At 41.1% G+C, this 27,206-nt stretch overlaps 1 protein-coding gene across 1 annotated transcript; it reads right to left on the reverse strand.

Moving 5' to 3' along the window:
* Positions 1–4,650: 4,650 nt before the first annotated feature.
* VCPIP1 (valosin containing protein interacting protein 1) lies at positions 4,651–21,380 on the reverse strand. The gene is made up of 3 exons (XM_071737665.1): positions 18,434–21,380; positions 12,970–13,056; positions 4,651–10,281 (listed from the first exon to the last, which is right to left on the reverse strand). The coding sequence occupies exons 1-3, from the start codon at positions 21,138–21,140 to the stop codon at positions 9,407–9,409; spliced, it is 3,669 nt and encodes a 1,222-aa protein (XP_071593766.1). The 5' UTR covers positions 21,141–21,380; the 3' UTR covers positions 4,651–9,406.
* Between the last annotated feature and the right edge of the window lie 5,826 nt (positions 21,381–27,206).

The raw sequence follows: 27,206 nt of genomic DNA on the forward strand, positions 1-27,206 counted from the left end.
ATCTCTGGGAAAAAAGACTGTTCACAAGTTGTAATCAAAAAGTACGTGGAATAAAAAACACCCCGAGACAGGATTTGTGTTGTCAGCCCTGTCTGGTATGAAATGCCATCTTTTAGAATTCATTTATATTTATTTCAAAGTGAAAGGAGCCTGAAATAAAAATATTGTAGTTTTAAATCAGTATCTTTTTGTATATTCCAGTGGTAATACATGTGTTCCTGATTTGTAGAAAATAAATCCTGTACTCATTAGCTGAGTCAAACTGCTAAATTAATAAGTAGACAGTCCTTGTTGAAAAAGAAAATCAAAACAAAACAAAACCAAAACAACAAAAACAAAAAAAAAAAAAACAAAACAAACCAAACAAAAAAACCCCCAAAACCTAAAAATGCATTTCATTACTACATCCACCAGTAAACATTCTCCTTGGACAACATTAGCAAGGAGATACCTTGCTTTTGCTTTGGTTTTGATTTTTTAATCTTGTATATTTTACTGCCCAGTGTGACAGGGTCTACTATTCCGAGTTTCCTGTGCTTCTTCCTGACAAAAAAAGGATGGAGATGCATCCCTCTCTCTATCACTTCTCAGCCTCTAGTAGTTTCACAAACCCAAGCCAGAGGTGTAGCCATTTCTCTCTTCAGAGACCCTACAACAATTTAGTTTTTCAAAATGTTCATTTAAAAGCATCCCTAAGAAAGAAGGCTTAAGCTGGCATTCTGTCTCTGTAGAAGGATATGGACCCTCTCCCCTGCATGCCACCATTTTCAGGGGCTGTCCCGTCCCATCTAGGCCATCATGGCCCACAATCCACGAGACTCAGCCTCAACATATTTCAGGCAGGACACTCAGTAGCCTGAAATATCGAGTCCCATTATGCAAGAGCTGCTTCCTGCCTTTGCTTGTCCTTCTCAGGACTCTCCTGTGGCAAAGGAGACTGGATTCCAGCCCGGATCTGGAGAACATGACCAGGTACAAAGACACTGCTGCATGTACAGGATGGCAGCACTAGGCGGATGTCACCATCACTCCAAGCTCATGAACCTCAAGTCAGAGTGGACATATTTCCAGCAGGCACTTTGCCACTTTCCCATCACTTTAGGACTGCTTGGTTGGATCTCAAGACAAATCAAAACCAAACATCACTAGAACCACCTACTGGCATTTGGATCTTTCTTGGTTCTTGCAGAACTCCCCAGATGTTCACAGCAGCAGGCATTGCACTTCTAAAGACAGGACACTCACACTGATCCAGATTATTAGATAGGTGAAGTACCCCTGAAGACACAGTGACAAATCTTGTAATTTGCCCTATTATTTATTCCTACGAAGTAAACTCAGGTGTTAGTTTTTTAAATTGTGGAAAACAAGTTACTTATTTCCTCAGCAGTTTCCCAACTCAAAAGCAATTGCTACCAGTCTCATAGAATTAAGATCTATAAGGTAAAAGAAACACCTGCTGATAGCTAAAATAAAGACCAAGTTCAGTGTTGGTGATCTTACAGGTTTTTTACCAAATACTTTATTTCTAGTAGTCTTCAATGCCTTATCAACCATTTCCTCTAATGACTATAATCTTCAGAGCTGTACACTAGACACTAGCAGAAACACCAAATATTGAAAATCAAGATCACACAAAGCCATTCAGCTGCTTGACTGGGTCTAGATGCACTGTCACCATACCACTCAATCTGTGCCTAAGGTGATCTTGTCATATCAGCCCTGTGGGGCTTGAGCTTCCTCCTCATGTTTGGAAAAAGTGGCGATTAAAGAGCATGAGGGTACTCACTAGATACTCTCTTAAATTAAATAGTTCTCTGTATGGACAGCACATTATTATCTGCACCTGCACTGTGTCTCACTCCTGAGATAGCAGCTTGTCATTCACACTTGAGTCATGTTGTAGTTCTGTGAAGCTACAGTTTCAGAACAATTTCAACCTGCTGTGTGCCTTGAGTCATATCTGGGCTTTTTTTGTTGTTGTTGAAAATCTTCCTGAGATGCTAAGTCTTACAGAGGCAACCACTTCACCTAGAAGAGTTAACAAGTTCTGCACACTTTGGTTCTTACCAAAGAACCTTTCAGAGAGGGGGGGGAAGTGCTAATGGCTCTGCCTGTCTCAGTTGTCCCATGTTCTTTTAACCACAACACAGAGAATTTGTACTTTGTGATTTTATTGGCAGGCCTACATTATTCATGCTAGAGTAGGGAGGGTGGAAATGTTAGGCTTAAAGGCTTCCAAATCACACAAATATCAAAATAATTGGGCATATCTAGATGGGCTTAGAATTTCTGCTAGCTATACTAGTATCACCTCTGTGGTAACTGCACAAAAAACATCCTCCTGCACATTCCCAAAGCAGCCTCTGTCAGCTTCTCAAGGAGGCTGTACAGCTCAATGAATTCTGAGGTAGCCTTTGCATCAAACCTTGGATGGAAAACAAAAACAATCACAGTTCCCAAGGTCAGAAGATCAATAAAGCAGCTCCAGGGATATAGCCCTGCAGGGGCCTACACCAGGTTCCACTCAGGCATATATTCAAAGAACAGATTAGTTACTATAAAACAATTGTAGTTCTCAGGGATGAGATTGTATTTCAGATCTGTTGAGCTGCTCTATACCCTGTTTCTGGCACTCTTCAGCTGTCATTGGCTTGAGAAGAAACTGAGGTCACGCTGAGCTTACACTGTGAGGAAGTGTCAGTGCAGGGCTCTGATGGACTCTTGTCACTTAGAAACCAAGTCCTAAGCCTCACCTTACCTGCTTATACAAGTATAGTGGCAGGTCCACTGGTAGAATTCTTTTGAAGAGGCAAATTTCTGGTTGGCAACCACTTCACCTATGGTTTCAATGGCATGGGTGTTAATTTATGAGGCAAACATTACTTTTTAGGGGTTAAAAGTGAAACAGCCTTGAATCAATGGAAGAGGAAAAAAATACCACTTCATTTGAAAGACAATCTCAAATACTGTGTTGGCAAATAGCCAATAAAATCAAGTATTCATATCCTTAAAGAAGCTGCTTGAATCACAACTTAGAGGCTTACAAGAAATGACTGTGCATTTCATAAAGCCAGGCTCCTCAGACTAATGGTTAATAGAAACCACAGAACCTTCTAAGTCTTCTTCTAATTTCTGGTAACTTCCTTCCACCTGCCATCTTTCTTTTAATTTTTTACTTACTGAATATAAGTTTCCAAACAGCACAGACCCAGTCCAGATCTACAAAATCACTTTAGAAACGAAATTAGATTTGCTACCAGCAAGACAAGCCACTAGAATTATTATTTCCAGCAGAAAACAAAATTACGTGCTCATTTAAAAGAACAAAGGTGGATGAAGTCCAAACACAAGTCTGTGCAGCTGTCTCCTAATAACAAAATCAATACAGAACAGAGAATATTTGTACTTTCTAAAGCTTCTTCAAGTGTCTGCAAGCTACTGCAACAGAGATCATGCTTACACTGAAGCCAAATGCAGATATTAATACTTTCAGAATCTCCCAGTGCACATCAATTTAAGTAATTCAAATCAGAATTTTAAATCAGTTTTGCCAACCAGGTTTCTGTAATGTCAGCTTGGCCATCAAGTCTACTATGGATCCAAACATTACTACTGTTCTTAAGATGTAAATACTGAAAACATCACAAATCAGTAATCAATGTATCTCAAAGCCTCAATAAAATAAATTTCACATCAAGCAAAGAAACACAGTTTCTACTACCTTTGGCAGTGAAGGTATGTGTTTGACTCTTCAGAATACCAAAAGCACCTTTCACCACTCCCTACACATGCTGATGAACACCCATGGCTCACTCTCCCCCTGATTCTAGTGAAAAAATTATGTTGTGAGGAGTCTTGCTGTGGCAGGAAGAAGGGGTTTTGCAGGGATGTTAGAATGTATTTTCCATGGAAATACCTAAGAAAAAAAAGAACTAAGACAAAAGACCACAAAAAAATACCCCAAACCAAACAACTCCAATCTAAAATTAAAAGATTGCATATTAAGGCTGTGCAATTAATAGGAGAAAAGAAGGTACTATGTGTTTGGGCTCAGCTTAAAAACACTGCATTAATAAAGATGAGTAAATTTCTAGCTTAGTATTAAGCATTTAAGCCTTTAAAATATAAATTTTCTCAAGGATAATTTTCAGTTCTTCATTTTATGACATGCCATTCAAATCAACCCCACATATTTGAACATATCTTTTAAAAGAATTATTTACTGCTAGCACATTTTAAATTAAAGCCTTTCAATAAGTACAGGAAGAAGTACCACTGAGTTTTGCTGATGGGTTTTATAAGTTCCTTTTAGGCTCCAAAGTAACGAGTGCAGCCAACGTTTGAAACGAAGTACCACGTGTAGCTGGTGCAAAAAGCACAGAGATAATTTAAGTAGTTGTCATTATGTTCATCTTTGAATACTGCCAAATTTCCAACAGCCTAGTTCTTTCAAATTATCCTATGCATACTTGCATATTACATGCATGTGTTAAAATTTTGCTTTGAAATACATTTTGACCAATGTTTTCAACCACAGATTGCAAGATATCTTAAATATCATGTATGACTTGGTCAATTTTTTTCTACACCTTCTTCTTGGTGACAACTTGAGAAAAAAAAAAAAAAATCTCAGATTTTAGTTCCAAATACATAAAAATCTGTTTTAATCTCTCAAAGTCAAAAGTCCCATATGTTTAATGAAATATTCAGAACAAGTATGAGGTCAAAGAAGGTTTTCCATAAAGAGTTTCTCTGTCAAAAACAGTTTCTTTTAAACACAAACAAAACTAAAGCAAAATGGGTGACATCAGAGTTTACTTTTCTAAGATTCATACCAGTTTTTCAAGTTCTGTACTTGTGTATTCATGTATGCAAGTGTAACTGAATTTATACATAGAATGCAGAGTTTACATATAACTACAAATCATTCATTTTGTAGCCAAATCAGTGTTAAACAGGCTAATGTGTGGAAGGCTAGATAAAAGTTGCACCTTATAAAGCCAAAGCAGATGTTTTAACTTACAGTTTTAATATAGCAATCAAAGAAAATTCCAAATACTGTACAGTGAAGTGTAGTATAGTACACTATATACTGTTATAATACACTATTGTTACATTACAAATAAAAAAAATCAAATATAATTAGTACAGCAATCACAAATAAAACAAACCAAACTGTGCTGAATAACAGCCAGTGCTGTGAAGATGGTATCGTTTCTATGCTAATTTATTTTTCTTTCAACATGTAAAGCACTTACTGTTTAAAAAGATTTGTTCTCTAAATATATACACTATTTTAATTCTTATTTATAAATTTTAAATAGCATTCCCTCTGAAAAGTGCACTCTTTCATTTCTTGGCAACAATCCTCATTAAACATAAAATAATTCTGAAAATACCACTCTCATTTCAACCTTTTATTGCTCAACCGCAGCATAAGGGCTCAGAGGGAATCCTCCATTCTATAGACTTTAAGCAACTTCTTCAGTTTTAAGATGCTAAACTGATACCCACAAGCAAAACAATGGAACCACTTACTGGTTGGTTGCAGTTTTTCTTTCTGTAACAGAAGGATCAACTTCGTATTATTATTATTTTACAAAAGCATGGAGATTCTGCTACTTCAAAACGGGAGCCAAACAAATGTGGAGATAACGGTGGCATTTTCTTAACTCATAAATTTTTCATACTTTTCAAACGGAGCATGGCTCTCCCAGCTGTAAAGCGTACGATGAGTTTTATTACCTGGCATTTTCAGCGCATTGAAAAAGTAGCAAGTGACTCTGCTAACCTTGTGACAGTGACAATAGATTCTGCTTTTTAAGAGATTGGAAATGACACATTTTGGTATTGAAAGCATGCCTGCTGTACAGGGTTGTTAACTTACAGCCTTATGGCACTGTGCCTCTGTGACGCTGCTGGAGCGTTCTGTGGGAGCCAATGTCTAGCTTGCATTTTGAATCAGAAAACTAGTGAACTACATGGGATTCACAAAATCAACAATATACGTTCCTGTTTTGTGACTGTAACAGTGAAAAGCATCACAAATACATTTATATGGTTTCATTAGAAAAGCTAGTTCTTTTACCTCACTGAAATGCAAACAATTCACAGAGAAACAGCAGTAGCAAAAAAGTCAACCGACCTTACTAAGCAGCCAGCCACTTAAAGTAGAAAAAAAATCTTGTATTTGCCTGGAAAGCTGATCTGTTCTCCTAAGGTTTCCTAGATGGTCATCAGCTATCTAGTTGGTTTTTTGTTGGTTTATTTGGGGCTTTTTTGTACTGGGTCTGTATTTGCAGTAATCTTTCATTTAGCCCATACATACTAAGCTATAGTAAAGTTGAGGATTTTCAAACAGTTTAAATCTTTGCCACGAGACACTGGGTACAAGAAGGCTGTCCCAAGAAAATAATCGAGGAAGGTACTCAAAAATAATTTTGAATTACAGTCCCTGTCCACAGGCAAAAAGTTGGGTTGCTTTTTTTTTCCAGAAAGGGACACTTCACATCATTTGAGAAGTCCTATTGACAGGGCTTCGCATCCACAATGAGTCAACATCTTCCCTGCCCTTGTACCCAGCCACCATTTTCCTGACTCTTACAAGGAAATCCAAGTAGCATGTGGGTGCTCCTAAGACAGACACACAGTTTTGTCTCAGCTTACATCTGCACCCACTGCTAGAAACCAAATGAAACATCTGTTCAAACTTACACTTCAGTGTTCTTTATTCCACTTCTCCTGTACAGTTACACATCTCATCAGCACGTAGATGAAGTTTAGCTTTACTTAAGAGTGTCAAAAGCCACCTTTCTCAAAAACACTGGTATTTAAATGCATGAGAAAGCTATGTGAAATAAGAACACTGCAAAGAGGTATGTACAACTCTGCTTTACACCAGAGGAATTCACATCAGCAGATCTTGTAATTTTGACACCAATTTACTATTCTTTTCTAAGACCATCCTGTTTTAGAAACTGGAGAGTTCTGAGCTACGTGACAGAGTGGATCTGAGATGACACTAAGGGTGAGTCAAACAGAGCTATTTTCTCTGTCCATTTCTGTTTAGGTAAGAAGGAAAATGTCAAATTACTGCTGAAATGGGAAGTGTGTCAAAATTAAACCAAGCCTTCTTCTTTAAACAGTAAAAGGCACACAAACTTCCATAGTCTTACCAGAAAGGCATAAAAGAAGTAAGTATCTATCCCTTGAAATAAAGATGATGCACAATAAATAGTTCAATTTATTTCAAACTTAAAATTCTCTCATGTACACTGCCCATGCCTTTTTCAGCCAAGGAAGACTTCTTTTTCTAAAGAAAAGGTTAAGAATATTCAAGTGATAGTTACCTTGTCTAAAATGCAGGAGATCCAGGAGGCTCCTCCTCCTCAGCCTCTCCTTACTTAAAACTCTTTCCCAGGAATATGCCACTGCTATACTTTTCTAAACTTTGTGACAAAGCACCAGCCCCTACTCAATATTTTCTCTACAGAAGTAGCCTTCAGACAGCTAGACTGATTCATAGGAGACAAAATGTTTTCAGAAGTCATGGCAGGCTTCCAGCTGCTGCATGTACATCCTGTTTCTCATTGAATAAGCCCTGCCAGTTAATCAGTGCATCAGCAAGGTCAGTTCTGGTGAGACCAATTACTTCATCCATTCCAAGATTCCAAATTGCTAACTTACAGGTTAGCAGTTTGAGACCTTAAAATTTATCATTTGTTTGTGAAAAGGCAATGCTTATTTTTTTACCTACAAGTGGTGTACTAAATCATGAAATACTTATTCCCTCTACATAAAAAGTTAACCAACAGAGGCATTTTAATTTACTTTGACAAAACAGGGGCTTTTCTTTATGTGACTTGCTTCAGTTAAGTTTTGCATACAAAAATAAATCCTCCCTCATGGGGCATTTTGCCATGCTAATGCTTAGAATGGTTTAAGTGATTAGAAATGTAAAAAGTGAGGAGACTTCTGAATACAAACATATACAATACAAACAACATTTGTGAACTGGTAAAAACCCACATGTGCACGAACACAGACTTCAGTATCTAAATGCTCTTAATTCCTTTGAAGCTGTATTAACATTTTTCATCCATTCCTTGTTATTTCACCATTAGAGGAAGAAACAGTAGTGCACTTAAATATGACTATGAAGATAGGAAGCAAAGTGCAGTATCAGATACACATTCCATCCTTAGGGAGCAAGCACAATGGCTGCTGCTTAAAAACTAGCACTGCAGGTCTGATGAACACACTACCTAAGTGCATATTATTATCACTGATGCAGGGAAACCTGCATCACAAACTGAGGCTAATAGAGGTGGGCAGTCTATAGAAGCTGAAACAACATGTATTCCTTGTTCCCATAGAGCAACCAGTGAGGTCAATTATCAGTGAACACTTTAGGATAATGTATGCTAGAGAGTCGTTTCCTTCCAATAAATTGTTAATTTGATCTGAAGAGGAGTGCTGTTATTTCATTTTTACCATTACTGGCCAATGCTAGTAATCAAAGTCTTTTAGAGAAATGGATTTGCCATTGAACATTTGTTGTTTCTTGCAATTGCCACCACCTTCTCTCCTGTGGTTGTACTAAAAGTTGCACAACATCTGAGTGGCTCAGTATTTGGTAAGAAATAAAAACATGCTATCACTCACTAACAGCACCAAAATGGTTGTGTTGGCTCAGACAGCCATGCATAACCACACCACATTCACTTTATCTTCATTACACACTAAGTAGCCTTTTTTCTAACTTGCCCGAACTGACAATATGCAGAAATTAAGACAGCTTACTAAAGTTACACTTATTTCAAGATTTCTGACAAGCATATACAGCTGTATGAATGAAAAAGCTTATAAATCAGAGGAAGTGCCAGCACAGTGTAATTGAAGTACTGTATATGCTGCCTTTTCAATTTTAGCAGATATTTAGTTTCAGTTACTTTCTGAAATTTATGTGTAATTCACATTTATAGTGTATTTTTGAGATGAATTAAGCACCTGGGACAGGATTAACTTTTTCATGTTTCTAGTTTTGCCTGTTCTAGTATTACCATAACCTTAAACTAGCATGGTAAGAACCCTGCATGACCTTGGATTTTAAGACTTCTAAGGAATTAAATTACAAAGAATTTTCAAAAACCCACATTTACAGCAGATACTCATCTCAGTGAATTTCCTAACAACAAATTTACAGGTAGCAGAGCCAGCCTGGGCAGCAGTATGGTAATATTGAAAGCTATTGCCAATCACACACTTGCTTATCATGCACTGAATAAGGTGATATAGTCTTTGACATACATACAAGATTTAATAACTAATCACTTTGTGTGGCCCAGCCAATAAACATTACAATTTAACAGTAATTTCTTCTACCCTTATTAGCTTTAACCTATCAAGAGTGATCCATTGGCTCAGTTGCATTAGTGATTCCTGCATCTTGACTATCCATCTCCTCAAGCTCCTCAACAGAATTTCCCTTTTGTGCTTTAGACCTTGCAGGGAATGCTGTTCCCACAGGATGCACCACGTTACCATCAGTTGACTCGGTATTCAAGTGTTCAGGAACACCTGGAGCAGAAAACGGTTCGGGTGAGCCAGCCTGAAAACTCCCAGTTTTAGCAGTGGAACTGCTCACTGCCTCTACTTTTCTTTGAGATGGATCAACTGATGCTGACTGCTCTGTATTCTGATCCCGCAAATGTCTGTCCATTGAAGCCTGAATAGAAGAGACCATTTCCTGCAACTTTTTTCTCTGTGCCTCAATCAAAGCAGGGTCAAGCTGCCTGCTGTCTCTCATTGTCACAACTCCAGGAGCGATTCGGATAAGCTCACTGTTACCAGAAGCAGCTGTGAATACAGAAGGCTCAATTTTAGCAGAAGGACTGAAGTCCGTTTCTGTGCTATGCTTTCTTAAAAGTGGTGTTTCCCTGGCTCTTTGATCATGTGGTTGGCTACTAGAGGCAGTTCCTAGGGAATGGCCCTTTCCTTGAAATGCAGTTATGTTATGCAGCTGTTCGGATTTCTTTTTGACTACTCCACCACTACCCAGCTTCAGCATTCCATGGGAAGGACTCGCTTCCCTGCTTCTTGAAGTAGCTTCTGCTCGCACTTGACTTAAGGCTTCTTTCACCAGCTCCTCAACATCGGGACCGATAGGGAAGTGCCCAGCAGCATCCACACACAGCTCTAATCTGTCTTCTGCTGCATTGTACACGAAGTTTTTACCAGGCAGATGTGGAAACGTACAGTGCTTGCCATCAGCCAAACCTACAAAGATAGAAAAAATTACTCAAAGTGCTAACAGTATTTTAAGGTGTGCTCTGAATACGTAGTGGTTATTGTTATTAAGCCTATTGCACCAGCTGTGTCAAAACAAACACGATGAAACTTAGTGCTGGGGGAGAAAAACAATTTAGGCTTGTATGCCATATGATAGCAACCACTGTATACCCCTAAAATGCTGCTGCCCCTAAGGTGATTCTAAAGAAGAGAGGAGACTGTAGCATTACTAGAAAAAAATAACCACCTTGCTAGGACTTGCAGTCATAATACAACAGAAGTTAAAGAAATAGTATATGTTTGCAGTAGTACAAAGCAAGCCAAATCTCATCACTACCACCCCTGTCCCCAAACCAACCAACGAAATCAACCCAGAAAACTGTCAAAGAACAAACTTCCAATCACTATCTATCTGGAGAAGTTCTATTTAAGACCACTTCCATACTAGTTAGAATTGTAGTAGGATTTCAGGGTGTACAACTGCTGCTAAGTCCAAGGAATTTCAAATTTGCTCTTAGTCTTCTCAAAGGGGAAGCGTTGCTAGATAAACACAAATGTTTCAAGCTTGCTATGTTTAGTTGTCCTGGAGATTATAACTATTAACCTTTACAAACCAAATATGAGGCATAACATTTTTGATCTGCTGCTTGTTTAATTGTCCCGCTTAGAATGTGACCAATCTTGTAGAACAGAGAGTTCAAAAGACAAATTTCTGAGGCTGCTCCATGTCAAAAACGGGCAATATTCAGCTTTGCAGTTTAACATCATAAAACACAAAGTAAGTCTTTCAACTTGATCCCATAAAAGTTGTGGTAAAAGCAGTAAGGTTTCACTTTAGTGAGCTACAATAATAATAATAAAAAACCAAAATAGTTTTTTAAAAGGGACAGGAATAGGTAAATTAGTAGGATTTTTCCTCATGTTCTCTTGCAATTTTTGAAGAAAAACATCAGAACGGGGACAAAGGCAAGAAGCAAGTCCTATTTCTGTGATCAGATACAACGCAGTCAAAACAAGTATTATGACTATCAATAAGAAAGGTCACTCAGATAATTTGAAATGTTATTAAACTATTTTTATACTGCAGATCCAACTGAACGATCGCACTCATCCTCCACAGCTTCTGATTCATACTCTTACAGTTGCAGAGAAGCTACAGATGAGATTTGATTTCAAGAACTTCAGACACATAACTCTTTTCTTTATATATCCATGGGAACCAAACCAAATAGACAAAACACAGAACAAAATTTACCCCCAAACATCTCTGCCTCTAACTTAGCTTGAAGAACATATTTTAACAACATAATTTATCAGCTCAACCTTCACTTGCAAGAGAGGACTACAACAACTTGTATGATAGACCAAAACTGCCTCTGAAATTGCAGTCCTGCAATCTCAAAATATGATTTTAAGCAAGATCTACTAAATCAAATTTCAATTGATTAGCAGTACCTACACTTGATAGAAAGCCTTGTTCTAAATGTTCAGCATAATAGTTGCATTATTACACTAACTACAATATTACAAATAGGTAAGGACCTTCTTTAAGTGAAAAAAACCAGATTGCCATACACTCTAATTGTTTAATTTTAAATTTAATAAAGTGTTCATAAAGTGTTAAAATCATGTATTTATGCTGAAATAGTGAATCTTCCTACAAAAGAACTGTAAAATACCTGCACACAAAAAAATGCAATAATGTTCAGAGTATCATCTCCCACAGTCTTAGTTCTTAGATTGTCAGTTGGCAAAAATTACTTTTAAGTCAGGCATTTTCTGTGAGTTAATAACCAACTGGGTTAAAATCCCTTGGAGTCCTTTCAGGTTCTCACCTCTGGCTAGTCATTAATCAGTCTAAAATGTCCTTTCCATCAGGCACTGTTTGAGCTAAGTCACTTGCTACAAACAATACACCAGTCTTTACTGCACAAGCATAGCTAAAGAAAGAAAACTAAATGGAAATAGATCTGCTGTAAGACACTTTCATTCTAATTCTATTACACAGGCTGATAATTCTGTGAGACATTGAGTATACAGTATATTTTAGTAAATGCAAACAACAGAAATTACATGGCAAAATAGCTGTTTCCAGAAACAATCAAGATTAATTTAAGGTTGATAAAACTGTCTCAGAAGAAATCAAACGGTAAAAAAGCAGCACAGGAATCACTACTTTAGATGAATAACTGAATAGCACTTTCTCTTCTAAAGAAACAGATGTTATTCTTCGTAGGTAGCGCTTGTCTAAAAATCAAACATACTCAAACTACTTGCTTGGTTATTCTGCACACAGTCCAAGATGTGAAATTTAACAATGCAAGAAGGGATGGACAGCTTTGCTTTTGATTAACAATCTTAGAAATATGAAAGACAAATTTAACCAACCATTTAAATTTAAAACATGCAGTACCCATGTATAATATACTGTGGTTTTGTAGAGTTTGGGAAGTTTAAATGGAGATGTATGATTGCAGGGAAGATTTCTGAGATCAGATGTAAGTTGAATGAACTAGTCCTAGGCTCTCTGAGGGACCATAAGGAGTTCTACAATATCATGAAAATGTACCATGGTAATAAGTGAAAATATATTCCTGCTTACAAGTGACTAAATACCAAATTAAAAATTTTAAAATTTGAAAACAGGAAGGAAGGGATGAAATAAAACAAAAATACCTGTGGTTTTCTTCATTATGCTGTAGAACACACCACCCTGCTGAAACAATTGAGGAAGCCCCTTTGCATAAGACCAAACATCTTCACCTGTAAAAATCAAACATAATAATTAAAATAAAACAGTCATATTTTAACATAATAGACAATGGCTGAAAACTCCTTCAATTAAAACCTAAATTCTCAGGCTCTTCTATGTATCTAAGAATTTGAGGTTTTATTGCAAATCTACAGAACAGGATCCCAGGCCATTGAGAAACCTTCAGGAAAACATAGCACTGTCTGCAGCCAAATATCTTACATTTTCTAGTACAAAATTTCACTTGGTCCAAGATGCAGCTCCTGGCTCTTTGCCGGGCCCTGTACATGAGTCTCCATTCCCCTCCCACACATGCTTTCACCATAAACTGAGGGAATTACTAACACACTTCCAAAATTCAAGCACATACCTTTGCATATTAAAGCCTCAACTCTATACCCCTACCCTTCTCAAGAAACAGATCTACACCTCACAGCTGCCATACAGCAGGCTTTATGCTGTGGCTGAGATACAAATGTCCACACAGGCAGCTGCGTAGAAGCTGTGTCTGTACCTTGCCTTTCTTCAGAGCTAGAAACAAAATAGCAGAGGTGAGGCCTCAGCAGTCCTGTGTTACTGGCATTTTTCAAAGATGCCAAAAATGGCATTGAAATATGACAAGTTTAAATGCCACAGGGAGGGGAAAAAAAAAAACAAAAACAACCAACCTCAGCTATGTAAGGAAAGGAATATAAAGAACAGCAAAAACAGGTTACAGCCCTTGCTGAAACAGTTCAGATCTGCATTTTTACCTTTACACTTTTCCTCAGTTTGCTAACCCCTTACTTCAGAGAAGTGATGTTATGAACTTGTACATAGTACAAGCAAAAAGCTTGTGCTGATAAATTCCATTTTCCTGATGCAGAAATAATGACTGTGCATATATATTTTCAGAAAAAAATTGCTTTTCCCTCTTTATATCAGACACCAGGGAACATACTGAGAAGCTTTAAACAAAAACTGCATCCTTATGTAGGCATCAAAAACTCAATAATCACATCTCAACTTTCTACTAAAATCAAAGAATGTAAGTCATCAATAAAGTTAACTGAATCCAGTTACTTCTTGGAACAGAGACAGTTGGAATGTGTGAGGCTATAAAGTATTACCCACCAGTATTTGTCTGCTTGCTGTTAAGAGGAAAAATACAAGTAAAAAGTTATTTTTTATTGCTTTCACATACTGGATATAGGGCACATCTAAATCCCTCCCTGCATTTATTTACTTCATATTCCACAAGGTAACTGCAGCTCCTCTCCTATCCCACCCATCTCAGAAAATGTTTCACCCTCATGACAGTGGCATTATGTGCTACATTATGCTTTGAAACCCTTCAAGCCACCCTCTGACTCTTTCCCTTCCCCAGCAGGCTCAGGAATCCCTACTGTCCCCTGCTATTCTGTCCCCACCCCAAAAAGGATTCTGTTGCTGCCCTTTCCACTTCAAGTGTTCTTCAAGTCCCCACTTCCCCCCAAAAGATACACTGTATCTTTATGATGTTTTGTCTTTATACATTTTAAAGATAGCACAAACCGATGCACTTAAAATGTTCTTGTTCACTCCATTCGTCTGCACATCAAGCTCACAGATGAGGCCATCCCAAGGTAACAAACCAACTGCTCTTTTACTTTTCACAATCTACTGATGAAGGAGGTCTTCTCTTTTGACTTTACCCTGACAAATTCTGTCTACTGACTTGCTAATAAATTTGAAGCTCCTCTCCAGCTCTTACTCCACTAAAATAAAATAAAGAAAATTTTAAAAAAAACAAAACCCAAACTTTAAAAATAAACATTCTCTTTTTGTCCCCATTATTGCCACAGCTTTCCCTCTTCAAACAGCTGCATGGGAGAACAATCACTACAATAACACTCTCTCATGTTTCTGCTATATCAAAAGGGGTCCCTACTACCTTGCATCCTTGTTCTCATTTACATTTTGAAATATACATCCCTACACACAGTGGCTCCAGAGCAACCCTGCTATGGCTCTTCATTTTTCCAAGTTTTCGTGATGGTTTTACTACAACAGGAATCAAAATAACCACTACACTGATAAGTAACAGAATAGAGTCACCAGTCAAGCAAAGCCTGGGGAGGGCACAGCCAGCAGCCACATGGTGACTGATTCCAGACTGAGGTCTCCTGTACTGATGCATCTAGCAATCCATTCTTATCTGAAGGGCTCCTTTCCCTTCCACAAGACAAGTACCAGGTTTTTAGAAGTCCTGTTTTACACCTCACAGGCATTCTCCAAGGAAGGACTCCCTATTTGCTCTGGACATGATTTTTCAAGCCTTGCACAAGAGAAGCATCACTGTTTTGATAGCCTTTCATGCAACACTAACAAGGACTACATGCAGAAAAGTATTGCAAGCAGAGCTCACAAAACAAAAGCATCAGCCACTGAAAGAAACACAAATTAAGGATGCTGTTTTGATAAAGAGATCTCAGGCTGGAACACCAAAAAAATCCACAATTACAACTGCACTTTCCCAGATCAGAGCAACTAGTGTGTGTAATTCAACTACGTTACATATGAGGTTTGCATATTTTTGTTGCTAGTTGGGTTTTACTGTTTGTTTTGGGTTTGTTTACCATGGCAGTAAGATGTTGATCGGTGATAAAGTTAATTTGGGTGGTCATTCAGTTAGATTAAAAACTCCCTCACTCCAGCACATGCTCCCTCAGACCAGACCTCAGCACCACAACAATAAGGTATGACAAGTGAAGATTATCCTATCCACAAGCATGCCTTATACACTGCAGAAAAAGAGCAGGTGAGGGCTAATCTATGCCACTGGAAGCCCAAGACCACCACTCCATACAGCAGAGAGGAAAAACAGCAATGCAAGAGAAATCAAAAGCTCAGTTGATAAACATAGATTACAGGGAACTACAGCTGGATTACAATCTGTTTCATTCCAAGCAAAACCCAGTATCAATTAATACATTTCATTTAAACCTAGCTATTTTGATCTCTTGTGTGCTGACAAATCCATCAATGCAAAACAAACCCATCCAAATAGATTCATACTTGCCTTGCACGTGTCCAGAGTGCTTCTGCATGACTGTAACTAAATCTGTTTTAAAATATGTTTTAACTATGTTAATGTAAAATTAAAATTCCTTTAGTCATTTCCCTATAGATTTCTGTATTTTGAGCTAAACAAAAAATGAGGAAAAAGCTTTACAAAAAATCATGCATAATATGCTAAGTGGTCCAGAAAGTACAGTATCTAATTTCCCAGGGCTTATTTTTAAATTATATACAAGGAAATTAAAGACCATGGTCTAAAATTTTAATAACTAACTGAGAGCAGAAAAATTTCAGTAACTGAAATATGAAAGAAGCTTCAAAGTTAGCCTACAGGAGACCCTGTATAAAAGAAAATCTTTTAAGCATCCAGAATGAATAGTTACAGATGTTTGAAGTCACATTTTTACTATGGACACTGGGGAAGAAAAAAGAAAACTGCAGTTGGCCCAGCAAGCTATTCCAACAGCATCTCCCCTCTGCACATTCAAATCTAACAGCAGTGGATGAATGTTTTTAGCAGAACAAGTCACAGCAAGAGCACGCAGGATAAGCTGACTCTTAGAACTCTGGAGCACTGTTTTTTAGCAGCACAGACACGTCATTCAGAAACACTGAGGCTTCTTGTCCCACAGAGGCTGAATATACCACCTTGAGGAACTGCAGCCCCAACACCCATAAGAAAGCTCAAGGACTTAGGAAGTTACTCAGAGTTTGTTTCCTCATTGAGAAAATCACAATTGTAAATAGTCAAAGCTAGATTTTTTTTACACAAGAATTTTTAAAGGAAAATGAAGCTCTGATGAGAAAAGCTATGATACAAAAATAGCAACTTATTCAAGTAGCTGCTTAAGTTTATAGTTATATATGTTGTTATAACTGGATGGTTTATTATTTACCACCCTTCTCATTACTAATGCAAAAAAATGGATGCAGTCAGGGAAAGGTGAGGTAAATTCTATTCCAACCTCTGCTTTGAAAGCATGATTGAAAAGCAGTAAGAGTCAATGATAAAAATTCCTTCTTGCTCAGATCACAGTTTATGGATAAGTACCTGCAAAAAAATGTCACATCTTAATGCTGGAGTAGCAGAGATCAAAAAAACTCTGAAAAGTAAGCCAATAACTACACTTTCAGCAGTATTTCCTGAAAACAGGACAGCATTCTTTTAAGCTTCAGCTGAAAATGAAAACAGCCTTTAAACTGAACCTTTCCCTGCACTTTGGATCTGTGGTGTAAGGAGGTGTAAGGAGGTGGCTGGTGACTCGGCGTGCTGTCTGGGGAGAAACAGGGGAGTAAACAATCAAGCTGGGAAAAGAATCAAAGTTCTGCTTGATGAACTTCTGACATAGCACTCTGTGATTACGTAATTGTTTCGTTTCTGTAAGACCACGTGCTCTACCCACACCAAATCCCTTCAGTAAAAAGGAAGGCTCAAAAAAAAACACCCCAAACAAACAAAAAAAAACCACCACCAAACTGTAAATACCATCATTCAGCTGATTCACCGAGCTAAATGTATGACAATTACCCTTCCACTTCCTGCCAGTAAGCAGCAAGAACTCTGAAACCTGAGGAACAAAGTACATAAAGGTCCAAGTTTCCTCAGTCCAAATAAGAAAACCACAGGCACCTGAGAAAAGTCCTTTCTTCTTGAATTATTAACAGTCAGATTTACATGACTGACAATTTAGAAGCACAGCTTTGCAAGCATATGCCCACCTTTGGAATTCAAATGTGTTCAGATTTTTCCAGTTTCTCCTGTGTTTACATTCTGAAATAGTAACTTTTACAGCTCCTTAACATGGCCATATCTTCACTTAAAATTAGCAGAATAGCTAAGGAGGCAATGTTGTGCTGGATTTGCTTAAACCAACACAACTCTGTATGGGGAGAAGTGCCAGGATTTTACCCTGTTACAGAGATAAGAACTTGGTCCTCAAACTTCAATGAACAGACAGGCACACTCAGTGTCCCCTTCTCACCTCTGCTGTGAATATATTTCCTGAAACCCGAGGGAGATGTAGGAAAAAGAGAGCATGTACCTCACACACATACACTGGAGGTGAATGCCTAACCAGAGACAGGAAAAAACAAATTAAAGAGTAGAGGAAATGCAACTTCAACTTTTAAAAGAGGAGTTTATAGTAAAGAAAAAACAAGAACCTTGTAAACACATTTTGTAAAGTCACAACACTCAACAAGTCACTGACAGCACATGAAATAGAGGAATAAAGGAACTAACCTCTGTGGTAACAGAAAAGAAAAAAATACATTTGTATGTAGATACAGCTTGTAAAACGTTATCTTCTACTTTAACAATTCTAAAGGATAACTTGAAGTCAGCCTTACCCATTAGTGTTGCTAGAAGGCAGAGAGAATACATCTCCTTATCGACTTGGTCTTGCAGTTCCTTCGATGAGATTTTACTGGTGACGCCAACATCTTCGTGCTTCACAGCATGGGACGAGTGTGCTGAAGCAGCCTGCCTGCCTTCCTCCTTACCTTTCAGGATTTCTATGGCAATCCTGTCACCATGCTGCAAAGGAACAGGCTCATTTTCCATGCCTTCTTTGGGAGGCAGAAGTTCTTTAGGAGGAAAGCCATAGCGAATACATTGCAAATATGGAGGAATATTGAATTCTCTTGCTATGCTTTCCTGTAGTTCCAAGAAGGTGGTAGTGCACTTTAGGGTAAGCATTGACTGCCTCCCATCGTTTGTGGTTATCCGGATTTTCTTTTCTTTTGTAGATGTTGGAGAATAGGGGGTTTTTGTTGGTGTAGCTGGTGCAGATGATGGCCCCTCACGAACAGCCCCAGGAGAAGCAGTCCGAGGTTGCCCTTTATGCTCTTGTTTCAGTTTTTCACTTTTCCGCTTTTGCATTACAGAAGCCTGGTCTGCAATGTTCTGCTGAATAGTTCTTTCAGCCTTGCTCATATTCAACTCCTCCTTGTGCAAAGTTTTTGTCTTCTGCCCAGTCAAAATAATTTTGGTTGGAAGTTGCGACTCTAACTCTTGTCCCTGCTGTACATCATCAGCTCTTTGGGCGTGAGCACCATCAATATTTACAGGGGTATAATCATCAGGGTTCTTTTTGGCAGTTTGATGCAATATTGTGTTGACAACTTTCTGAACAAGAATCTCGCTACCAAATTCACCAGGGAAGTGCTTGGTAACAAGTTTCATGGCGACATCATACACATTGCTGTTCAGAGATGTGTCACTTTCATACTGAAACCAGTAGACTGTCTCTCTCACCACTCTTCCACTCCATTCTAGAGTAATAGGAAAAGCTTCAGGGAGATTATCGTATTCTTTACCTTCCCAGTAGTGCTTGAATCCACAGCCACATTTGCCACCTGCAGACCTAGTATTAGTTCTGTCTCCATCCAAATAAGAAACGGATCCATCTTCTCTGACACGACGCACCAAGTTACCATGACACCAGCTACAAGCGGTCAAACTGCTCAGGCCGTAGTCTGGAACCAGCACATCCTTTGCAGGGTTGTAAGAACACACCAAACTGTTGAGGGGGAAACTGTAATTCTTGTCAGGCCTTAGTTGCCCGTGGGTACTTTTTGCCAGGTTGTAAAGTTTCCCCCCGGGAGCCAACCACTCTGGAGGAACGTGATGCTCTGAAAGGGCTCCGCAGATGAGGCACCTGTGAAGGCGGTTGTCCATCACTGCCTTTTTGGCAGCTGCAGTGACTTCTTCAGGCTGGATTCCTATTACCCCAGTCCTTCTGTAGAAATACTGATGTACATCAGCTACCAGACTGGGATGGATACCATGTTTACTCATGAAAACCTCCTCCATTGCAGCAACAAGCCTCATCAAGTACTTATCTTGCAAACTTCTGTCTCCTCCAATAACACAACCACCGTCCTCCTCTAACTTGATGTACTTTATGATGAGTTCTTGAGGGACTCCCCACGCTTTAGGAAGGAGCTTCCTAGGCAGTTTAGGTAAAGCAGCACCTTTTATTCCAACTAGAGGAATATAATGGTTACGTCCTGAGCTACTCCATGCAATGCAGATGGGTTTGTTCAACATGCCATCTTTTCCCATGCATTTTTCTAGAGGTACCAGACCAGGGAGGAATGTTGCCGAATAATCCCCAGAGCTTCGCATTCCACTCAAGGAGTCTAAAAGGATGATAGGGCGGTGAAGAACGTTGGCCAAACCAAAGATGTGAATATTCCTAAGGCCCATCGGCACGCCTTCCGGAGGCACAAACAAAGGGTCACACTCATTAATAATGTCCTCCCACTCTGCCGCATCGATAAAGTCATGGAAAAGCGCCTTGTAGTGACTCAGATTCTCCTCAAAATGCTTCTTTAGATTCTCTCGCAGAGCGTGCCAGAACAGCTCCCTGCCAACGAGCGCCCGCGAGACTGCGTGGACGAGGCAGTGGCCGTCTCCATCCACGTGGACAGGAATGAGGCACTCCTGGCCGTTGTTGGCCTTCTTGATGTCTTCCAGGGTGTCATGCAGGTAGATGAGGCTGCCGGAGCGGTCCTTTCCGTAACCGATGGTTTCGACATGTTCTGGCTCGATGAGGAAGGCGCGGTCGCCCAAGAGGGAGCAGTCAAAGATGTCTCCCTGGTTCATCTCCGTGAGGAGCTTAGCCTTGCCAGTTTGCTTATCCATACCGTAGCGGGCCAGGATGGGGGCCAGGAGCTTGCAGTGGTAGTTGGAGAGGCCCATGACTTTGACGAGCTCGGTGTTCCTGCGGGGCGGGCCGGCGCCGCTGACGCCCAGCAGCGCGTTCCGCAGCAGGTTGTGCAGCACCAGGTCGGGGTCCGTCACCTCCTCCACCGCCAGCAGCTGCCGCTGCTCGTGGCGCTGCCCGCAGTCCGTGCACTCGATGCTGCCGCTGCTCTGCGGCCCGTGGGCCGGGAAGAAGAGCCGCGCCTGGCATTTGGGGTCGGGGCAGGTGCCGGAGAAGATGCGCCGGTCCCGCTTCTTGGAGGCGGCCGGAGGCGGCGGCTGCGGCTGCTGCTGAGGAGACGGCGGCGGCGGCGGCGGCGGCTGTTGCTGCTGCTGAGGCTGGGACATCGCTCCGCTCTGGCCGGGCTTCACCCCCACCCGCGCTCCTCCGCCCTCACAGGCTCATCCCCCGCGCCCCGGCGAATCGCCGGCGCTTGACAGATGCCGCCGCCGGTGCCGTCCGCCAACCGCCCATCCACCGAGCGCCCTCCCGCCGCCGCTCCTCGCCCCCACCCCCTCCTGCCGACCCCCGGCAAACGCGGAAGCCACCGGCGCCGCCGCTTACTGCCTCTTCGCTGCCTTGGCCGTTGCCCGCAACGCAACGGCCTCTCGCACTTCCACGCCGACGGCGCAGGCGCCGCGCCGCAAGGGCTCACGGGAACGGTAGTCTTCTCCGCCGGGAGGCCTAGCAGTGGGGAAGGGAGCGGGGAGGGAGCGGGGACTACAGAGCCCGTCATGCCAGGCGAAGGGGGAGGGCAAGGGGGGCGGGGCGAGCCGGGCCGGCTGCACCGCCCCGCGGGGCTTCTGGGAAATGTAGTCCGCTCCCGGGTGGGCCGCGGAGGAGGGGAGCCGAGAGGGACACACTTTGGGAGCCGAGCGGGCGCTTGTTGCGCTTCCTGGGCCGGGGTGTGGGGGCGGGGCCGGCTGCCGTCTTTAAGGTGGCGGCACCCCACATGCACCTTCCTCTTCTGTCCCCTCCCGTCCCCCCCAGTCCGCCTCCTCACACCCCCCTGCAGCGGGAGCTCCCTCCGTGTCACCTGTCCCTTCGGGCGGGCACCCGGGGAAGGAGGCTGCTCACCCTGCCTGAGGCTGGGGGGCTCCGGCCTTGTCCCCCAGCTTTGCCCGCCCCATCTCCTCACAGCGCTGCCCGGCCCAGATCCAACAGGTTGCCCCCGTCAGAACCGGGCCCGAGCCCGCACTAGGACTGCTGCTGCCCCGAGGGGCTGAGCCCCGAGGGCTGCCCGGGCTTTCCAAGAGCAGCGCGGCCTCGCAGCCGGCGATCCCCGGCGGGCACCGGCTCTGGCCCCCGCCGTCTGCCCGCCCCGGCCACCGTGGGCAAGTCTGGCTGACACCGGCGCTTTGAAGTCCCCCAGGTGTTCTGGAGCTCGGTGTCTCTTTGGGCAGGGTTTCGGTTCCGAAAGCAGCTACGGCGGGCTGCTTCCCCGAGAGGTGAGCTATCTCAGGAGAGGTGCTCCCCAGCTGCCGGCTGCTGATAGCGAGAGCCGAGGAGACGCGGGAGCAAGTTGTCAGCGCAAGAGATCCCTCCTGCTGCTGCTACACAAGGAGATAATGAGGGAATGGAGCCGGCGCTTTCCTTATCTCCCGTGGCCGTCTGAAACGATACTCCACAAAAAAACCGAAAGGGAATAACGTGCACGACGTCCTCCAGCCTAATTACAGCGGGATGGCAGCATACGCCTGCGGAGAGCTCAGGGAGGGTTGCTCTTTCTGTGGGGTTTTTTTTGTTTGGGGTTTTTGTTTTGTTTTGTTTTTTAATTGTTTGTTTTTAAGTGCTCTGGAAGCCATTCCAGATATAGAGAGATTAGTCCTTTAATAAAGGAAAACAAAAGCTGAGGACTAGGTAGCACCACACACGGTATTGCCGAGTGATGGGGGTGACCCGGTGCTACAAACATGGGGGCAAAACCGACCACTTCCTCCGCCCTCTGTCATCCCACTTCCACAAAAAAATTGGGCATTTGCCCAAGGCCTTACCTATGCTACAGTCACCCAAACAATTTAAAATTAGAATAAAAATCCTAGACAATGTATTTCCCTTGCACTTTCCAGTACAAAGAGCATGCTTCCTTTTAATTAATCCATGAAAAGCCACCTATACAGCTGACATTTAAATTCTAAAGATTCAGATTATTAATTCATATAGAAAAATCCTTTCTTTGTGTGCTTTATCACAGGGAAAAAAAGCCTCCAGGCCTGACCCCGTGACAGACTGAGCACTGCCACCTTCCAGTGATGGCAGTGGAGCTGTGCATGTTCATACCCTCTCACCTACAGTGATTTGTCAAGCAAAGGAAATATATGTGTGTGTGTAAATGTATGTATTCCACAGTATAATTTTTTCTCCAGTCTTTCATAACCTGGGGCAGGTTTGAAGAGGAAAAGTTGAAAATTATGAGACAGATTTTCATCCTTGCCTACTACTAATTCTGTTTTTATGTGTATGGCACTAAGAGAGCAGCATCACCAGCTCTGTAATCTGGGCCAATGTGCCTTGTACTTGGGGATAAACCAGCACTCTGTGCCCACTAATTCTTAAGTCTTCATAAGTAGTGGGAACACAGTAAAAATGCAAATAGGGAAGCCTCTGTCCTCTGTGAAACTGTGGCAGCTACTGAGAATGGGCACCATTCAGGGCATAGGATGGTGACAATCCTGTGCTAACCCAGCCTGCGCTTTGAAGCTATGTCAAAGAATTTTTCTGTAACATCATCAGTGTCTGGAGCAATCCATTTCTTCACATATGGGAAATAAACACTTCTGTCATTGTTTAATCATACTTTGTGTAAAATAGTAGGTAGCACCCTGGTGAAATAATTAGCTTTTGCTGTCAAAGATGACAGAAATTTTGATGTTTTGTTTACTTCTCTAGCCCTGTTTTTTTATGGAAACACTTGATAAACTATGACTGTAAAGTCGAAGCCATTTCTCCTTCCCATTCCCTACATTAATTTCACTGATAAATGATATTCAACAGAGGAATCTATCTTTTATAGTGACTTGACCCTAACTAACACAATTGTTTCAGGTGAATGACATTTTTAAGTATTGCAGCTATATGGAAACTTATCATCATGATTGATCGCCCAAGTGATTTCTGCAACAATGAACCTTTCATCACAGTGTCTTTGACAAAAATCACAATTCTCAGGTGAGCTAATAGCTTATGCAAATGAAATGCATATTTATTTACAAGCTTTATATGCTGTATCTGGCAAACAGGATCAGGGAGTTCTGCCTCGTATCACTGAATACAGGTCATGCAAGTGACTAAAACTTTAAGCAGCCTTAAAGAAAAAATCAGGAAATAAAGTGTCTCTGCTGTTAGTAGATACCCTGCAGAAATATAACAACGAGTCCTACCAGAGATCACAGCAAGAACCACAAGCACTGTGGCAACATCACAGTCAGGAAAGCAGTGTTACTTTCAAACCCACCACTTACTTGAAGATCATACTGATTACAAATTTAAGTCTCTTTATGTCTCAGAAAAATTATTAACTGCCAAAACCAGGATATATCTGCACTGATGCTACTTTGTTGATGATAACTGAGCAGTGCCAGGCGAAGTACCAGGCATTCATTTCTGGCTCAGGATGCAAAATCTAAAATTTTGTTTGATCTTCACCAAGTCTATTCCCACTCTTTCTTGTCATTCACCCTCAGGAAATGGGTCATTCCCGAGTGAAAGCAATTATTTCTCAGAGGGACTTGTCTCTTTGGAAGAGCAAGGACAGAAGCTTCCAGCTGAACAGAAGCAAGAGGCTTGTGTGGTGTGCCAGAGAACAGATCATGATAAACTAGAAGATGCTCTGTTTTGTCAAAAAGTGAAAGTCATTATCAGCCTCCAGCTACAACTCAGTGTGCTGTCCATACCATGCCTTATGGAGAAAGGTTATCTAGAAGTCTGGTGTTACCTTCATTAAATCCCTGGCAGATCTGATCCTGCCAAGCCTGCAAGACTCACAGTTCTGCCTGATCTGGCCCTAAAAGCTCTCTCCATTTCATCTTTAAGGGTGAGAAAGAGCAGAGAGAAAACGCATGTGAGTTAGAGGGAAGGTGGCAATACCATCACAATCCACGATGAAGTCAACATTTTCCTGCTTAGATCTGACACCCTCATGTCTAAAAAGCAAGAGTGAGCCTCTGATTGGAGAATGATATCATTCTTACTTATGTACTTATGATATCATAAGTACTATTAGTAGTACCAGCTATCTACAAGGAGTAAACAACTGTATGTGCTTCACCACACTCAGCAGCTTCAAGTCCCATGCAGTGTGAGCTCTTCTGTTTATCACTCAAGTTTTCACTCACTTCCAAACTGCTTCTGAACTGTGAGTGTTTTGCTGCCCTTCCCTGGAGCTGGTGCTACTAACAGCCTGAGCAGCATCCATCATGCTTGCTGCAGGATGCCACAGGGGGGTTGGTCATGGGCCTTCTCACATCCTTGTCCTCAGTGTGCAGCCCAGCACAGTGTTCTGGAAGGACAGGAATCACCACTGAGCAAATTCAATTCAGCTTTCATAAGCCTTTGGGTTAATTAATAGTTAGGTGATGGTGGTTAGAAAACAGCATCTGGATTATTTTGAGGACCTGGACTGGTAGCTCGTGCCCTAGATACGTCCAACTGAATAACTTCCATATCCTCCTTCTACTGCCTTCCAATGATCTGCTCTTTTCCTTCAGTGTTTGCACGGAGTCAGAGCTTGAACTGCTGCCCTTGCAACATACTCTGCACCTCACACAACCAATAGATTAAATTTGTTGCCAATGATGTCATTCCAACAGGAGACCAAATTTGGGCTGCTAAAAATTTGGTATGTGTGTTAGCAAAACATAAGGACATTACTGAGACAACATGAAAAGGGAAGTACCCTGCAGAGGTTCTAATATTAATTACAATTATGCAAACAACCTGATCAAAGGCTTTGCTGCTGCGAAGTCTAAGTTCCCAATGTTTGTTCTGGTACATTAAGAACATTAAGAAGAGCTTTACAGCTGACTCCCATGCTGGGCCAATCTTGGCATCCAAGACAAGGTGCTCAGTGGGGACACTGTTGTCTGATTTACCTGTGCTTTCCTTTTATTTCTTGGCTCAAAATCTATTTCCTAGGCCCTGCCTTGCAAGCAAATTAAATTGATCTCACATGCAAACACCCCTACAAAATTAAGTCCTCACATTTTTTATACTGAATATCTCTCTGAGAGTTGATACCAGCACAACCGGCAAACAAAATGGATTAATCAGGACTGTCAGTGTTCAGCAACTGTTGATAGAAAATCAATCTTGAGAGTGGTAGACCATTAAAAAAGAGGAGAATATAAGTGTTATTAGTTTAGATGTATAACCTGATTATATGGAAGTCTCAAAGGCAATTACTGGGAATATTTATCTGCTTTCCATAGTGCTCTGCCAAACATAAATTGAAGGAATGGCACCATCACATTACACTAAAAGATAAATGCCTCAAAATAAAATAGGCTGAGCAATTAACACGCTCACTGCTGTATTGATTTCCATGTTCACAGTGTATGCACAGTCACTGATCTTGGCAACTGTTACAAGGTTTACTTAAATCTGCTTGACATTCATTGTATTTAATCATCCCGGTTCACTGGCTGGTCCTTAGTGAAATTCTTTCTGCAAATACCCAGTTTGGTAGTGAAGAATGAGGAGTCATTTCCAATACAGAATAATTCCCAAGTCAAGGATGTAAATAGGTGACTAAGACATTGAATGATTCCTCCAGAAAATGTGGAAGAGTTATGCCTGGCTGACGATTGTACTTAAATTTGGAAGTATTTGGCAGGTTGAGATCCTGTATTTTCCAGAGCTGAAGACATAGGAGAGAACCTGGCACACAAATATGAAATGGTAGAAATGGATCAGGTGGCTGAGAAAAAATTAAAACAAAGTCACTTTGAACTCAGATTGTCTCCTGAGGGTTGTGGCTAAGATGTTATTATAGTTCAAATACAAACTAGATGAACCCTTCAAACTGGTTTCCAGCCATGTCCTTTAGCAACTGAGCATAATACCCCATCTTCCTGAACTGCACACCCTTACTACCAGTAGCCAGCTATTATGATAGTTTCTATTTTTCTGATAGCTCAAAAGGCTATTGGTCCTTTATATATCTGTAAAGGTCTAAATTACAGCTCTTGTGTGCATTAATCCATTGATCACTAAACCTAACAACCTTCCAGCAAGTATGATTTACACCACAGTTCTGTGTCCACGTTGAGATAACTCAGTATTTAAATAAGCGAAAAGATATTTTGCAAAAACAAATAAAGAGGGCCCTATTGCTGGGCAGGAATTCCTTTGAGGAAAAGCTTTTCCTCAAATCTGACATAAAACCATTTGCAGTAACAATGAAGATTTATAATATA

This window comes from Heliangelus exortis, chromosome 2, assembly GCF_036169615.1.
Source record: "Heliangelus exortis chromosome 2, bHelExo1.hap1, whole genome shotgun sequence".
Classification (NCBI taxonomy): Eukaryota; Metazoa; Chordata; class Aves; order Apodiformes; family Trochilidae; genus Heliangelus; species Heliangelus exortis.